Here is a 15142-nt window from a genome sequence, read left to right as displayed (position 1 = left end):
CTGAGCAGTGCTCTCTGTCCCCTCAGGACATGCCCAGGTGTCCCCCAGCCCTGGTGGGTTCAGCAGCTGAGGTTTGTTCTGGAGGGAGCAAAGGAGCCATTTTCTGACCAAAACCACAGGAAAAGGAGAGGAAACACCATGGCTGCTGGCTGAAAGTATGTCAACAATGTAAATTAGGCAGGAGTGCTCCTGCCTGGGTTTTCTCCAGCCCTGCCAAGCAGGGATGGAAAGGTTTGACCTGTCCTGGGTGATCCTGGAGTGCATCCAGGTGCTGGGGTGTGACCGTGTTCACAGGGCTCTGAGGGAGGAGACGAGGATCTGACTCCATGCTTCAGAAGGCTGATTTATTATTTTATCATATATATTATATCAAAACTATACCAAAAGAATAGAAGAAAAGATTTCATCAGAAGGCTGGCTAAGAATAAAATAGAAAAAATGATAACAAAGTTTTGTGGCTCAGACAGAGAGTCCGAGCCAGCTGGGCTGTGATTTGCCATGAATTAGAAACAACCACATGAGCCCAATCCCAGATGCACCTGTTGCATTCCACAGCAGCAGATAACCATTGTTTGCATTTCTACCTGAGGCCTCTCAGCTTCTCAGGAGAAAAAACCCTAAAGAAAGGATTTCTCATAAAAGATTCTGTGACACTGCAGTTCCCAGCAGGAGCCTCTGGGCAGAGCCCCTGGGGTGGGCAGGGGGCCAGGCTGGTGCTGGGAGCAGGGGGAGGGGGTCCCAGGCAGGACTGAGCTGATAAGGAGCCCTGATCCCGGTGATTATTGTGGCACACCCAGGGGATGAGCTGGGTGCAGCTCCAGCAAATCCCACTGCGGGCAGGAGCAGGGCTGGAGCTGCTGCTGCCACCGAGGCCACCCCAGGGACACCCCGGGGACACCCCAGGGACACCCCGGGACACCCCGGGGCCACCCTGCCCTGCCAGCCTGGCTGGGTGCCCCTCAGCAGGGAGGAGGTCGGGGGTGACATCGTGGCCAAGGCACTGCAGGAGCCAGCAGGACCCAGGGTGATGGTACCAGCCTGGCCTCGGCCTCTAGAGTAGCTCTGTGTGTGTCTGTGTCCCCCTCTTCCTCCTCCTCTTCCTCCTCCTCCTCTCCTGGAGGACCCAGGGGAGCTGCTGTCCACGCTGGCTCTGGTGTGGAGTATTTTTTTTAATTCCTTTATTAGGAATAAAGCCCTAAACCGTGGCTTTCAAGGCATTTTAGCCCTTTGTGGGGCTGGGGGCAGTCTGGGACCTCAGTCCTGGGACCTGGCCACCACCAGTGTGGGGACACAGGCCATGGGTGTGGAGAGACCATGGATGGTCCTGCAGCTTTCTGGGCTGGCTCTGAAATGTCCCTTTTGTCCCTGTCCCTGCTCAGGGTCAGGCTGGGGGGCTGTGAAGGTGCAGGTTGGTGTTGTGAGTCCTTTGGGACAGTGGTGACCCCGGGCTGCGGGGAGCAGGGGACACCCCCGTGCTGGGCTCAGGGCTGGGTCACAGTGGCACAGGAGGGTCCCTGGCACCGCTGCTGAGCTGGGCAGGGGTTTTTGTAGGGCCAGGTGGGCTTGGTTGGATGGCAGAGCTTGGGGGATGCTCTGCTGCCCCTCAAAGCCAGGAGGGGAGTTTGGCTCCCTTTGCTGCTCCTGGGAGTGGATTCTGCTCTCCTGGAGGCTGCCACGTGCTAATTAATGGTGTGGAACCCCCTCGTTAATCAGGGCTGGGGACATTTGTGACTCCAGCCCCCAAATGGGAACAGCCCTGGTCACTGCAGGGGTGGCACAGAGCCAGGGCTGGGGCACCCAGGGGCCAAGGTGACCCCAGGTGAGCACAGGTGAGCCCCTGAGGGACCCCAGTTCCCATCAGCAGCGCTGGGAACTCCAAGGGGAAATAAAAAATCAGATGCTGCAAAGAGTTGCCATGAGATTGTGAGAGCTGGCAACACCCAATCAGGTTTTTTTTTTTAATTTTTTTCTGAAAATGTTTCATTGTTATTTAATGTCTTGTTTGTGCATTTTTAAATGGAGCAGCTTGAGCTGAGCTTCCGAAACCTTTTCCTTGGGAAATGCAGCAGCTTTGCCCCAGGCTGCAGCTCCTGGGCTGGGCTGTGAGTGCACTTCATCATCCAGGCAGGATTTACCTGCACAGACATTGCTGGGCATGGCACAGACAGGGATGGAGTGTGCCCTGCTTAATGCACCCACTGGAAGTGCCTGGATTCCTGGGGAGAAAAAAAAAAAATCTTCATTTTGCAGAGGTTTTTTTTTTTTTGGCAAAATCTTCATTTAGCAGGTTTTTTGGGGTTTTTTTTTTGTGGTTTTTTTTTTTCTGTGGGGTTTTTTTGGGGGGGGTAGTTGTTTTGTTTTTTGGTTTTTTTTGGGGTTTTTTTGGGTTTTTTGGGGTTTTTTGGGGGTTTTTTTGGTGTTTGGTTTTTGTTTGGTTTTTTTTTTGTTGTCTTTTTTGGGGGGGTTGGGTTTTTTTGGGTTTTTTTGGGGTTTTTTTGGAGGTTTTTTTGGGTTTTTTTTTTGGGGTTTTTTTTTTTTTTTTGTCGTGTTTTTTGTTTTTGTTTTGGGTTTTTTTTTTTTTTTTGGTGTGTGGGCAATTTTTGGCTTTCTGAGACAGGAAAAAATGGAGCTGAGCTTTGCTGCTTTGCGTCCCGTAACTCGATCCTTCGCATGCAGCGCTGGCCGTGAGAGGGGAGCAGCCTCCCCCGGAGCCCTTCTGGGCAGGATCCCGGGAAGCCCCGACCATAACGCTGCTCTTCCAGGGAAACTCGCGTTTCACAGGGGCCGCATCCCCCCGGGAGCCTGGGGAAACATCTTCCCACAACGGGGCAGAAGGAGAATAGAGAGGAGCTGGCAGGAGAGGCAGCAGCTCCAGAGCTGGGGTGTGAGCAGGGGCTCAGCTCTGCCTGATCCCAGAGAGGGGCTTTGCAGAGCTCAGCTCCAAAAGCTGTTTTTGCCAGCAGCCAAGGATTGCCTTAGCTGGGAGGTTTAAGAGCCCGGCAAAAGCCCTGGATCATCTCTGCAGGGGGATAAGCAGTTTTCCCCGAGGGTTTCTGCCCAGAACAGATGCTGAATTCGGATTATTTTTTTATATGTATGTATTTAAAAATAAATGTCTTGGATTCGTTCCAGTTAAGGGCCTTGAATTGAAGATTTTTGCAGTGGAAGCAGCACAAGCCCACGCAGGACGTGGCACAAATCAGCAGCTCCCAGCCAGGGGATCCTGCAGTGGAGCTTTTCCCTCTGGGGTTTATTCAGTGAGTAATTTGATTTCACTGCTGATCCCTGGAGGAGGAGGAGGAGGGACTGACCCTGCCAGGGTGTCCCCGAGGGATCCCCACGCTGGGACAGCACCTCCAGCCCAGATTTTTGGGTGATTCTCAGTGGTTTCTCTGTGTTGTCACACTGCTGCAGGAGCTCTGACCCTGTAGGGATGGAGCAGGAGGAAAATGGCTTTAGAAGGTCCTTTTTGAACCCGAATAGGTGATGCCAGGTGGATTTTGGTGATCCCAGCTGCACTTTGGTGACCCCAGAGGCGCTCCCCTTGTCCTGCACACAGAGCCCCGTGTGTCCTTTAAGGTCACTGCAGTTGAATCATTTCCTGTTTTCCTCAGAGCCCGAAGAGCTCGGAGGCAGGCTGGAAATGGTTGCAGATAGGGTGAACTGCCTGCTCTGGGGCCATGGGAAAAGTGCAGCAGGGCTAAAGGTGCACGGGAGGGGATGGGGCTGCAGGGCTGCCCTGGTGTGAGCAGGTAGAGGAGGGCCTTGGAGCCCTGTCCTGGCTGGGGCTGTCACTGATATGATCATTATTCCCCTTTATGAACCCATCTGGGTTCGAGATACCAGCACCACCAGCTGGTTTTTAATAAAGAACTCATTTGCTGAGGGAATCTCTGTAAAATTCAGGAGCAGTTTTGAGTGTGCCTCCATGCCTGTGATGGGCACTGCTGGTGGTGACTCTTGTGTGAGCAGTTTTTGAGGAATTTGGTGGGTAAGGTGAGCAGTTTTTGAGGAATTTGGTGGGTAAGGTGCCCCTTCCTGTGCCAGAGGAAAGACTCAATCCTGAGTGATGGGCTCTGGGGAATTCTGCTTGAACAGAATTGGAGATTGGACTTGCATGACCCTCAGTGGTTCCTTCCCTCCTGAGCCATCCTGGGTGTGCAGGCTGGTCATTTTGCATCCCTGATTCTCCCTGGACGCTGGGGTTGGGCTGCTCAGGCTGGTGCTGAGCCCTGATCCACACCTGTCCCCCCTGGGCATTGCAGCCACAGCCAGGATTGCCCAGAGCAGCTGGGGCTGCCCCTGCACCCCTGGCAATGCCCCAGGCCAGGCTGGGCAGGGCTGGGAGCAGCCTGGGACAGTGGGAGCTGTCCCTGCCATGGCAGGGGACTGGAACAAGGGGATCTTTAAGGTCCCTTCCACCCCATCTGGAATTCTATGCAAACTCCATCCCCAGCACAGGGACCCCTGGTAGATCACTCTGTGTGACCCCACTCTGTTCTCCTCTGTAAAATCCCTCCTTGAGGGGAGTCGGGAGGTTTGGAGTTTCATGGTGCCTTTCAGCCAGGGCGGAAAGGAGGAGGAAATTGCTGCCTGGATTTTTAATTTGGTGGGAAAGGCTGTGAGAGATTCCCCTGTGAATGTGATCCCAGGCAAATCCTCTCCGTGGGCAGGCAGGGAGCAGTGCTGCTCCTGCTGAGGGAAGGTTAAAACTCATCCAGGGCGATGTTTCCCCTAAAGCCTGGGTGAGGATGAGCGCCCTGGATCTCCGAGGTGCCTTTGGCAGGGATGTGATGCTGTGCCACAAGCTGGAGCTGCCTGGCACAAGGGCAGCTGCTGGGAATGTGGTGGCTCCTGAAGACCTGCAGAAAACCAGGAGTTGTTGCTCCCTGGCTGCCCTGAGGAGCCATAAAGCATTTTCCATGGCACGAGGGGAAGCAGTGAGCTCCTCCTGTGCCCCTGTGCTGTTCATCCTGCCCAGCTCAGCCTTCCCCAGCTGCAGGGAGCTCTTGGATGTTTGGGTTCATCCCCTCCCAGCAAGGAGGGACTGGGATGATGGCACCAGTGGGTGATGCTGGTGTCACTGAGACCAAGGGAGTGGCCCTGCCTTAAATACCTGACTGAGGTTAATCCCAGGTCTGGGTGGGCCTGGCCAGAGCACAGCTGGGCCTCGGTTCCTCCCTGCCCAGGGGGGTCCCAGCCTATGGGTGGATGAATCTGAGCCACTCCTGCTGAAGGAAATGCATTTTTTTTGTTTTGTTTTCATTTTTCTGGAGTGCTTTTGGACAATTGGGTTTCGAAAATAGACTCAATGAGAGGAAATCCATTTGTTAAGCTGTCCCCAGGCTGAGGACGGGGGGCAGATACGGCGCTTCCTCGGGGCTCTATTTACAGTCACATCTGCCTGGAGCCACCCCAAAACCATCCATTAACCATCCATTAACCCCCGGGCCTTGTCTCCCCCACCCTCTCCTCCATGAAGCAGGACCTGAACGGCCAGAAGGAGCTGTGCCCACGCCTGTGCCACCTGAAGAAAGGCCCCAATGGCTACGGCTTCAACCTGCACAGCGAGAAGTCGCGGCCGGGGCAGTTCATCCGCTCCGTGGATCCCGACTCGCCCGCAGCCAGGGCAGGCCTGCGGCCCCAGGACCGCCTGGTGGAGGTAACAACGAGGGCTCAGCAGCAGGGTGGGACCCTGGGCAAGCTGGGACAGCCCCCAGCCCATCACCTTCCCCACCCGATCCCCCTGTGGTGCTGTAATTGGAGGGCCAGGGTTGGCACGGCTGCTCCGGCTCTGTGCTCGCTCCTCTCCTCCAAGTGGGCATTTGGGAGCTCTGGGTGGGATTACAGAGTAGAAACTTGGAGTCTGGAAAAGCCCTCCAAGACTGCTGAGTCCTGCCATTGCCCCAGCACTGCCAAGGCCACCCGTGTCCCCAGGGTGCTGTGCTGGCTCTGGCTGGCACCAGGGAGGGTCAGGCAGGTGATTGTGGGCACAAGGCCAGGCTGGTGCTGCCCAGCTGAGCTGATGCCCTGCCAGGGAGTGCTTGGAAACATAGGGGAAGAGGCTTTGCAGAGATTTTAAGACACAAAATTATGGAAGCTGGGGGGGAAGTGTTCTTGGAAGCATCTTGCTGGTTACCATGTGCTGGACAGCGCTTTTTGCCCAAGATGGGGCTGGGAGTTGCCCTCTCTTTGGTTCATGTGTTGTGTTGTTCCTGGAGAAGGAGGTGCCCCCATCCAGAGCTGCCTGTCTGGGCAGACACAGCAGCCATCACCCCTTTCCCTGTGGGAGCACATGGATATTCCCTGCTGGGCAGTTCCCCAGGAGGCTGAACCCCAAAACCACCCACAGGGACCGAGCTGTGGCCTCGCTGCCGGCTCAGAGCAGGAATGGATTAGCACCCCTGGAAGAGAGTGAGCTGGGATAATCTGAGAGCAGAGCTCTCTCCTGCTTTCCAGCCCCATGAGGAATTAGTCCCCAGGCAGTGGGAGCTGTGCCTGTCCCCAGCAGCTCAAAGTTTAATGCTGGGAGCAGCGTGGGGCCAGGCCGGGCGCGGGGCACGGGCGGCACTGCCGGGCTGGTGTCACATCCAGGGGTCCTGTTATTTATTGATGGGCTTGGCCCAGGGCCTGGCACACACAAAGCAGCTCAGGGTGAGCTGGTGAGCTCAGGAACCTGATCCCCTCCCTGCCTGCTCTTTGGGGCTGGGATAAATATTTGATGTCCACAGGCCTGTGCCAGGGTGGGGGCAGAGCAGCCCTGGCATGGATTGGGGTGAGCTGGAGTGGCAGGACAGGGATGGAGCAGGGCTGTGAGCTGGCAGCTGAGGCTGGCAGCACCTGGGATGAGGGGCAGAGCCTGGAAGGGGTTGGAAGGGGTTTCTCCTCAGCCCAGCCCTTGCAGCTGTGCCCTGGGGAGCAGGGGAGCCTCCTTCCCTGCAGAGGGGATCCCAGAGTGAGGAGCCCAGGCTCTGCTCGTCCCTTTGGATGAGGAGGAGCTCTGGGTCGTGCCGAGGCTGTTGGGCCCCTCCCGGTGGGACAAAGGGTGATTCATTCACTGCACAATGTCCTGAGTCACCATTGTCCCCTCCTGCAGGAACGATCGGGCTCGAGTTCCCTGGAGGTCCTGGCTCGCACGCAGGGCAGGGCAGGGCAGGGAGGGATGAATCCCTGCCTCGGGCACAGGGACTCGCCCATCAGGGGCACAAGAATCTCAGGTTTCCCTCGCAGAGGGATGGAGGATGGCACAGTGATGCCTCAGGAACACGGGGGTGCACCCAGCCCCCTGTGCCCACAGGGAGCCTGAGATCTGGGGCACATTCAAGGGGAAGGCTGGGCTTGGCAGCACCAGAGAGGGCAGGCAGAGGGCTTTGGGGGGAGCCTGGGGTGTGTGGTTGCCCGTGGATGTGTTTGGGATGCAGCCAGAGGTGTGAGGTAACACAGAGGATGCTCTGGGGGGGTTAGGAGAGGGGGGAGGAAAAAGCCTGTAGCCTTCCTGTCATCCCAAAGGAATAAAGAAAGGAAAGAGCCATCCCTTAGGGAAGGAGGGCTCTGGGAGGCTGGGTTTGGGCTGTGATGCTGTCCCTGTGCAGGTGAACGGGATAAACGTGGAGGGGCTGCGGCACTCGGAGGTCGTGTCCCACATCAAGGCCAGGGAGAGCGAGGCCAGGCTGCTGGTGGTGGACCCCGAGACAGACGAGTACTTCAAGAAGCTGGGGGTGACCCCCACGGAGGAGCACAGCAAAGGTGAGGCCTTCCTTTGCCAGGGTGACTCAGGGCTGGGGTCCCGGGAGCCAGGCACAGTCACGTTTCCCTCCTGCCTCATCCCTCAGTGGTTTCCTGAGCACCACCCAGCTATTTATAAATACTGAGAATACACCCTCCCCCAGCCAAAAAACGCTTTGTTGCTTTTACCCGGTGAATAATTAACTCTGGAACTCGCTGCCACCCGGGCGCTGAGGTGTGCTGGGCTTTGGGATACTGGAGCACGGATACTTGCATGTATATACCCAGCAAAAACTGACAGTAAGGTTAGCACTAAGTCTTTTGTCCTTGGCTGTGTGTGGCAGCCATCTTGACATCTCCAGTGTCATGCTTTTGATAAGCTACAAGAACGTGAAATTTGGTGGGTGGGTGGTTGGGTGATGATTTCTCATCATCACTGGGGGGACCCTTCAAAGCCAGGTTGGACAGGGCTGCTCCAGTGGAAGGTGTCCCTGCCCATGGTGGGACTGGGTGAGCTTTAAGCTCCCTTCCAGCCCCAGTCACTCCACGATTCTGTGATGCCCTGGTTGCTCTTTGCTCCAGCCAGGGAGCCCGTGGGCACTGCAGAGTCCCCGTGCAGAGGGAAGGGCTCCACGCCGGCTGATCGGGGCACGGCTGGGGCAGGAATTGTTCTCCTGGCTGCTGGAACCTGGCAGGGAAAGCTGCTCATCCCCTGCCCAGCCTGCCCTGCTCCAGCCTGGCTGTGCCCTGCTCAATGGGCAGCTCTGTGTTCCCAGCACAGCTGCTCCTTATCTGACTCCCGGGATGCTCAATGGGCAGATTTGTCCCCAGAAATGGGTCAGGCACTGCTGGGGAGCCACAGGGTGTCAGATGCTGCAGGAGGAGCAGGGGCTGGCTGCTGGCACTGCCACAAAGGAGCCCTTGTTCCAGGAGGGGACTGGGGAGGGAGCCTGGGGGCTCCAGGCCCTGCATTCGCAAGGAGCAGAGTTTGGCACCTGCCAGGTAGCAAAGGGCTCTGGTAAATTCTGCTGTTTGCTGGGTGAGAGGAAATAATAATAATAATAATAATAATAATAATAATAATAGTCCTCTTGAACTGACCTGCTTTGACCTCAGACTGACACTTCCCAAGCCCTGCAGCTCACCCTGAGCACCTCAGCCTTTAACCAAATGAGTGACTTTTAGATGAAGTATTTCCAGATATGGCTCATGTGGTTTTGAAGTCCAGTCCCACTTTTCTATTCCTTGTCATCTGAAGCTTTTCGTTTCAATAATTTAAAATTCAGCTACTTATGATACCAGAGACATAATCATCACTTCTGTGTGAGCTGACTCTTCTGATGCTCATTCTCAGAGCTTATCCTGCTCTAAACATGAGTCCAGCATTCACTGCAATAAAATATTTATTTATAATATATCTGGAATAAAATATTTTTACTGCAATAAAATATTTATATTTATAATATATCCGTGGATCCCAAAGCCACACAGAGGTTTTTGCACCAGCACACTCTCAAAATCACACTTTAGGTTTATTTTTCTGCTTTGCCCCAGAAATTCCTGCAGTCTGCAGTGATGCAGCCCCCAAGCAGTCCCTTGGGAAAGCATCCATGCTTGACATGATTCAGTTATTAATCCTGTCCCAATTAACACATCTGTTAGTCTGGGACAGTGACACAGTAATGCCTGGGGCAATGACTTGATCGTGGTGACTGGCAGCTTAAATGCAGAAAATTTGCCATTGTGTGGGCTATTGTTAGAATAAATCATTGGAAGTGAGCAAAAAAAAAATTAAATTCCAGAGTGCCTGGAGAGGGGGTTGTGTGGCAGACACCGCTGTGACAACACCATGATGGAGATTTTGATGAAGATTTTTGAGTTGACTTTTAAGATTTTTGATTAAAGAATTTATGAAAAAAAAAACCTAATGGTAAAAAGAAAAAGAAAAAAGGGCGAGATAGTGGCTCTAGAAGGAGATTACTTGGTCCTCCTCCTGTCAGGTGTTTTCCTCTGATCAAAAGGGTGCAGTGGAGTGAATTCAGGGGATGTGGCTCTAGAGGGGCACGGGGAGAGGGGAGAGGCTTTGTGTGGGCTGGGAAAGAGCAGAAGGGGAAGGGGCAGGGTGAGCTGCTGGGGTGGGAGCAGCAGGAAGGGCTGGTGGGTGCCGGCTGGTGCTGCTGAGGCTGCAGTCCCAGCTGAGGGGGCTCACGGTGTGCTCTGTGTTGGTTTGCTGTGTCCAGGTGTGCCACCCCAGCCCATGACAAATGGATCTGCACAGACCCAGGTGAGTCCTCCCCTGCCCCAGAGAGGCTGCAAGGGCTGGAGTGAGCAGGAGGGACCAGGGGCTGTCCCTGCCTCCCTCCTGGCCAGCTGAGCCTGGATGCTCGGGTCCCCAGGGCTCATTCAGCTCTGCTTTACTGCTGCCTGCTTTTAATTGCTGCCTGGTTTAATTGCTGCCTGCTTTTAATTACTGCCCACTACAGCTTTCACTCAGGGGTTGAACCAGGCCGGTTTCAGCCCCATTTGATGCCAGGCAGAGAGGAGCAGGTGCAGTGTCCCAGTTCTGCTGGGGCTGGGGGGGTTCTGTGGGATCCCAGGGGCTCCCCTGTGTGCAGGGACCCCTCAGCAGCAGCACCCCCTCCCTGCAGGCTCCATTCCATCCCTGGGGGTTATTGTGTCTGTCTGACTCTGCCTGGCACACACCACACTGACATTTTCCTTTCCTCCAGCTGAACGGGGGATCCACATCTTCATCTCACAGCGACCTGCAGAGCCCTGGCAAGGAATCCGAGGTAAAAACCCCAAACAAACACCTCCTGTCCCCTCCACAGCCTGCTGTGGTGCAGCCCTGCCCCATGGTGCTGTGCAGTGAGGAGGTTTCAGTTTGTCTCCCAAGCTTGGGAGATAATTGTACCCACCCAGCAACCAAAACCCAGAGTTTCCTCTCATTCCTTGCACTGGGGGGGGTTCACTGGCAGCTCCTTGGGCAGTGATTCCTGCTTGGATAGTTTGGGAGGTGAAGGGATGTCTGCAGGGTTTGGGATCTGAGGTGTAATTACACTGATGAGCTACAGCAAGGCTGGGAACCCATAAGGAACAGAACTGTGAGGCTCAAGAGCTGCTGGCAGGACAAAAGCCAGAATTTGCTTTATGTAATATTTTTAATTTATAATTTTTTTTGTTTGTTTGTTTGGAGCACAGTGAATTTATCAGAGTGTTTAAAGGAGGGGAGGAGTTGGTTTTGGTGGCAGGCTGGGCTGAAGGGGTTTCTGTGGTGTGGCTCAGCACTGAAAGGGGCAAAACTTGTTGGGCAAGGTGAAGTGGCAACCAAAAGTCAACACAAGGCATAGATTGGCGTTCTCAGGCGTTAATAATTCAGCAGGTTTTTTTCCTCTTAAAATAAGAAGCGAGGATTTGCAAAGCGCACAAAAATTTATCTTTAGCACAAGGTTCTGCTGTAAATAGAGCAGAGTCTCCATGCTGTGCCCTGTGGGGTCTCTGCCATGCTGTGCCCTGCCCCAGGAGCCTTGGGAGCAGCAATGTGCCAGCCCCAGGTGTGCTCAGGTGGCCTCTCTGAGCACCCAGAGCCTCTCGGGCAGCAGCTGTGCCAAGCGCCTGCAATCTGCCCCTTTCCCTGTGAGCCCTGAATAATGCATGTCCTGATGCAATGGTCTGCCCTGGGAGATGCAGGCTGTGCCCTGTGCTCTGGGGAGCCTTGTGTGCCCCCCCGAGCCACCCTTGGGCTGCTGCAGGGGCACTGCACCACCTGAGGGGCCGTGGGCACTGCAGTGCCATGGCAAATCCTGGGGGTTTGCAGTCTGGGGATGCCCCGAGGGGCTGTGGGCACTGCAGTGCCATGGCATGGGGTGATCCTGGGGGTTTCCAGCCTCAGGGATGCCTCGAGGGGCCGTGGGCACTGTGGCATGGGGCACAGCTGGGGGTTTTGCAGTCCTGGGGATGCCCTGAGGGGCTGTGGGCACTGCAGTGCCATGGCAAATCCTGGGGGTTTGCAGTCTGGGGATGCCCTGAGGGGCTGTGGGCACTGCAGTGCTGTGGCATGGGGTGATCCTGGGGGTTTCCAGCCTCGGGCACAGCTGGTGATCCTGGGGGGCTTTGCAGCCTCTCTGCGATGCCCTGAGGGGCTGTGGGCACTGCAGTGCTGTGGCATGGGGTGATCCTGGGGCTTTGCAGCCTCTCTGCGATGCCCCGAGGGGCCGTGGGCACTGCAGTGCCTGGCAGTGCTGGCAGCTCTGTCCCTCCCAGGACGGTGACACGGACAAGAAGGACCCGTTTGAGGAGAGTGGGCTGAGCCTGAGCCCCACGGCGGCCGAGGCCAAGGAGAAGGTGAGGGCCAAGCGTGTGAAGAAGCGAGCGCCGCAGATGGACTGGAACAAGAAACGGGAGATTTTCAGCAATTTCTGAGCCCTGCTGGCCGCTCCCCTCCCGCCCAGCTCGGACCTTTCTGAGGTGCCTACGCCCTGTCCTTCGGTGTCCACGTGAGATGCTTTGTGCTCTGCTCTTCACTGGTTGCTTTTACAAAAGGCGTATTTTAAAGCCCTTTTTATTTTTATTTTTTATTATTATTGTTGTTGTTATTATTATTATTATTATTGTTACTCACCAGCGATTCTCATAAGAAAAATGTGACCAAAGCTCCTTTTCTTGCTTGCTCTGAGCCTGGCTCCGGCTGCCTGCCGTCCCTGTTCCTATGAGAAAGGACTGGAAGAATTTTAACTCTTCTTTCTTACCTGCAGCATTTAGGCTTCTGTTACTTCTTTTTTTTTTTACTTTTTATGTGGGGTGTTTTGGCTTTGCTGGTGTCCCAGGCTGAGCCCTGTGGGATGCTCAGTGCCCCTGTGGAAGCATCTCATGGCTCATGGTGGGGGTGCCAGGAACCCCCTCCCCAGCTCCCCAGCATGGGAAAATGGACTGTGGCTGGAAATTGTTCGTTGGCTTTGCTGTTGAAGCAAAAGTATTTGTTTTGTTGGGTTGGTTTTTTTTTGTTGTTGTTTTTTAATGAAGTCCCATGTGTTTCCAGTTAGTTTAGGAACCTCCCCCTCACCAGCAGCTCCTGCCCAGGCAGTAAAAGCCCATTTTTCACCCCAAGCAGCTCTGCAGAGGGGAGAGGGTGCGGTTTAAAAGCAAACCCCAGACCCTGAGAACACAGCTCTCCTCGCCTGCAGCCGTGGATGTGGCAGGGGAAGGAGGAGCAGGGCCAGCCCTGCCCCACGGAGCACGAAGATGAGAAAACCACGAGATGCTACAAAACCCCTTTGGACAGGCCTGGCAGTGGGGCTGAGCCCACACCTGCTGCCAGGAGGGAGCCCAGGGATGCAGCTCCAACTGAGGCTCAGCCCTGGGGAGTGGGGCTGCTGCAGGTCCCCCTGGGCTGGCTTTGGTGTCCCCAGCCCCGCAGTGTCACCGTGTGGAGGACATGCATCCTGCACAGGCCATCCTCCAAAGGCCTGGGTGTCCCTGGGGCTGCAGGTGGAGCAGGCTGTGCTGTGATGGAGTGGGCAGCGCCCCTGGCCTCCTCCAAAGCCCACTCTGGGCATTCGGAGCGCACCTAAAGCACTACAGATCAGTCCTTTAAGCTCTTTATTGTTGCCTCTGGCGGTGTGGGTGAGGGTGACTCAGCTGAGCTGCAGCTCCCAGGGAGCAGAGCTGGGTTAGCAGGGCCGGGGCTGCCCCACTGCCTGCCCTGCCCCAGCAGGATCCCAGCCCTGCTCTGGGAAGGGGCTGGGAGCACAGAGCCCCTTTTCCCAGCTGGGAGCGGGCAGCAGTGACCAGCAGCCCGTGGATGAGGGGTGAACGGAGCTGGGGCTGTGCCCTGCCTCCCCCAGCCCCTCTGGGATGGAGCCCTTGGCTGGGCAGCGTGCTGTGGGTGTGGGAGCAGCTCTGCACGCATTTCCTAAGGAATCTCCAAATCGTGGAGCTAAAAGGTGCCTTATGCCATCCTCTGCTCTCCTCAGCAGCGGGCTGGGGCTCAGCACTGCGTGTTTGGCCCCCCTGGGCAGCAGCTGGTGCCCGTGGCCTTGTGCTGCTGGTAGGAGAGTGTGGAGAGCCTCAGGGGTGAAGGAGATGAGTACTCTTTATGAAAGTTATCTTTTAGGATTGTCGGTGGGCTGAACAGGTTGAAAATAATGACTTTGGAGAGGAGCTGGTGCAGGTGTTTGGCTGTGGGTGACGAGACAGGACATGGGGGTGAGGGGGATGTGGAGAGGCTGCCTCCCCTCGGGGCTCTGCCATTAACAAGACACCTCTTCCCCATCTCACTTCAAGCTACCTGCTCTCCTTCTGCCCCCCCACAAAATACTGTTTTCTCTCTCTGGGTAATGTTTGGAAGGAGCCCTTCTTCCCCATGCTGTGCCCACATTGCCAAACCCCGGCAGCGCCCGGGCTGTGCAGGGCAGAGCAGCCCCAGGACACCCTGGTGCACAGCAGAGAGCACAGACCTGGTGTCAACGCCCCATTCCTCATCCCAGACTGCTGGTCGAGGTGGGGGGGAAGGAAAAAAAAAAACCTTGTGTAGTGTTGAATGTAGATCAAAAGAAATCAGGTGTGCAAATCCGTGTTGGTAAGATTGCAAATCTTAATTTGTTAGTCCAAGGAAACTGCTCCTGGTTGAAGCATTACTGCATTCCTGACATCTTGTTGTAGCTCAGTAGTAATTATTCAGTTCCTGTACATTTAACTTGGAAAAGAAAAATCAATAAAGTCCAAGGCTGGCAGCAGCATTGCAAACCCGTATGTACACTGTAATGTCAGTAATAAACTTGGTTTGCCATGTACCCAGCACTTATCTGCTCCTTCCTCAGCTGCTCAGGGAGCCCAGAGCGGAACTGCAGCCCTCCAGCACATTGTAAACTTTGCTTCCTCTTCAGAGAGGAGCTGGAATTACGCCTTTGAAGCTCCACAATGAAGTCAGCACTGCCCTTTCTTTGAAGAACAAAACGCAGGGGTGGTGCTGTCCCTGCCAGCTCCCGGGGACACAGCCCGGCTCCCGTGGCTCTGTAACCCTTGTGGCACACACAGAGTGGCACTGGCTCAGCTCCTGGCCCTGCTGTGCATCACCCACGCCCTGTGCTGCTGCCAGGACCCAGGGATTGCTCATCCAGGCAGGGATTCCTCTGCTCCTGGCTTGGGAAGGCTTCAGCTGCACCTTGGGATCACCAAGGCTGGAAAAGATCTCCAGGATCATCAAGTCCAACCTGTGCCTCATCCCTACCTTGTCCCCATCCCCAGAGCTCTGAGTGCCACATCCAGGCCTTCCCTGGACACCTCCAGGGATGGGAGCTCCACCACCTGCCTGGGCAGCCCCTGCCAGTGTTTAACAACCTTTCCCATGAAGGAATTCCTGCTGCTGTCCACCCTGGATGTCCCCTGGCCCAGCTCCTGTCCTGGTGGCAGCACAGCT

At 55.5% G+C, this 15142-nt stretch overlaps 1 protein-coding gene across 1 annotated transcript; it reads left to right on the top strand.

The window, feature by feature from the left end:
- The first annotated feature begins 5476 nt into the window (after positions 1-5476).
- Positions 5477-14516, top strand: LOC118692641 (Na(+)/H(+) exchange regulatory cofactor NHE-RF2-like). Its single transcript, XM_036392588.1, has 5 exons — positions 5477-5662; positions 7593-7746; positions 9966-10009; positions 10455-10517; positions 11989-14516. Exons 1-5 carry the CDS (start codon positions 5477-5479, stop codon positions 12145-12147), a joined length of 606 nt encoding a protein of 201 aa, XP_036248481.1. The 3' UTR covers positions 12148-14516.
- The last annotated feature ends 626 nt before the right edge of the window (positions 14517-15142 follow it).

This window comes from Molothrus ater, chromosome 16, assembly GCF_012460135.2.
Source record: "Molothrus ater isolate BHLD 08-10-18 breed brown headed cowbird chromosome 16, BPBGC_Mater_1.1, whole genome shotgun sequence".
Taxonomy (NCBI): Eukaryota; Metazoa; Chordata; class Aves; order Passeriformes; family Icteridae; genus Molothrus; species Molothrus ater.
Note: the sequence above shows the minus strand (reverse complement) of the source record. Positions and strands in the feature narration are given on the sequence as shown.

What these genes read in the sequence shown, in the direction of transcription:
- LOC118692641 (XM_036392588.1), top strand. Translation starts at nt 5,477, where the DNA reads ATGAAGCAGGACCTGAACGGCCAGAAGGAGCTGTGCCCACGCCTGTGC. An exon ending in CACGGAGGAGCACAGCAAAG is followed by an intron (nt 7,747 to 9,965) that starts GTGAGGCCTTCC and finishes TGCTGTGTCCAG; the next exon opens with GTGTGCCACCCCAGCCCATG. An exon ending in GCCCTGGCAAGGAATCCGAG is followed by an intron (nt 10,518 to 11,988) that starts GTAAAAACCCCA and finishes TGTCCCTCCCAG; the next exon opens with GACGGTGACACGGACAAGAA.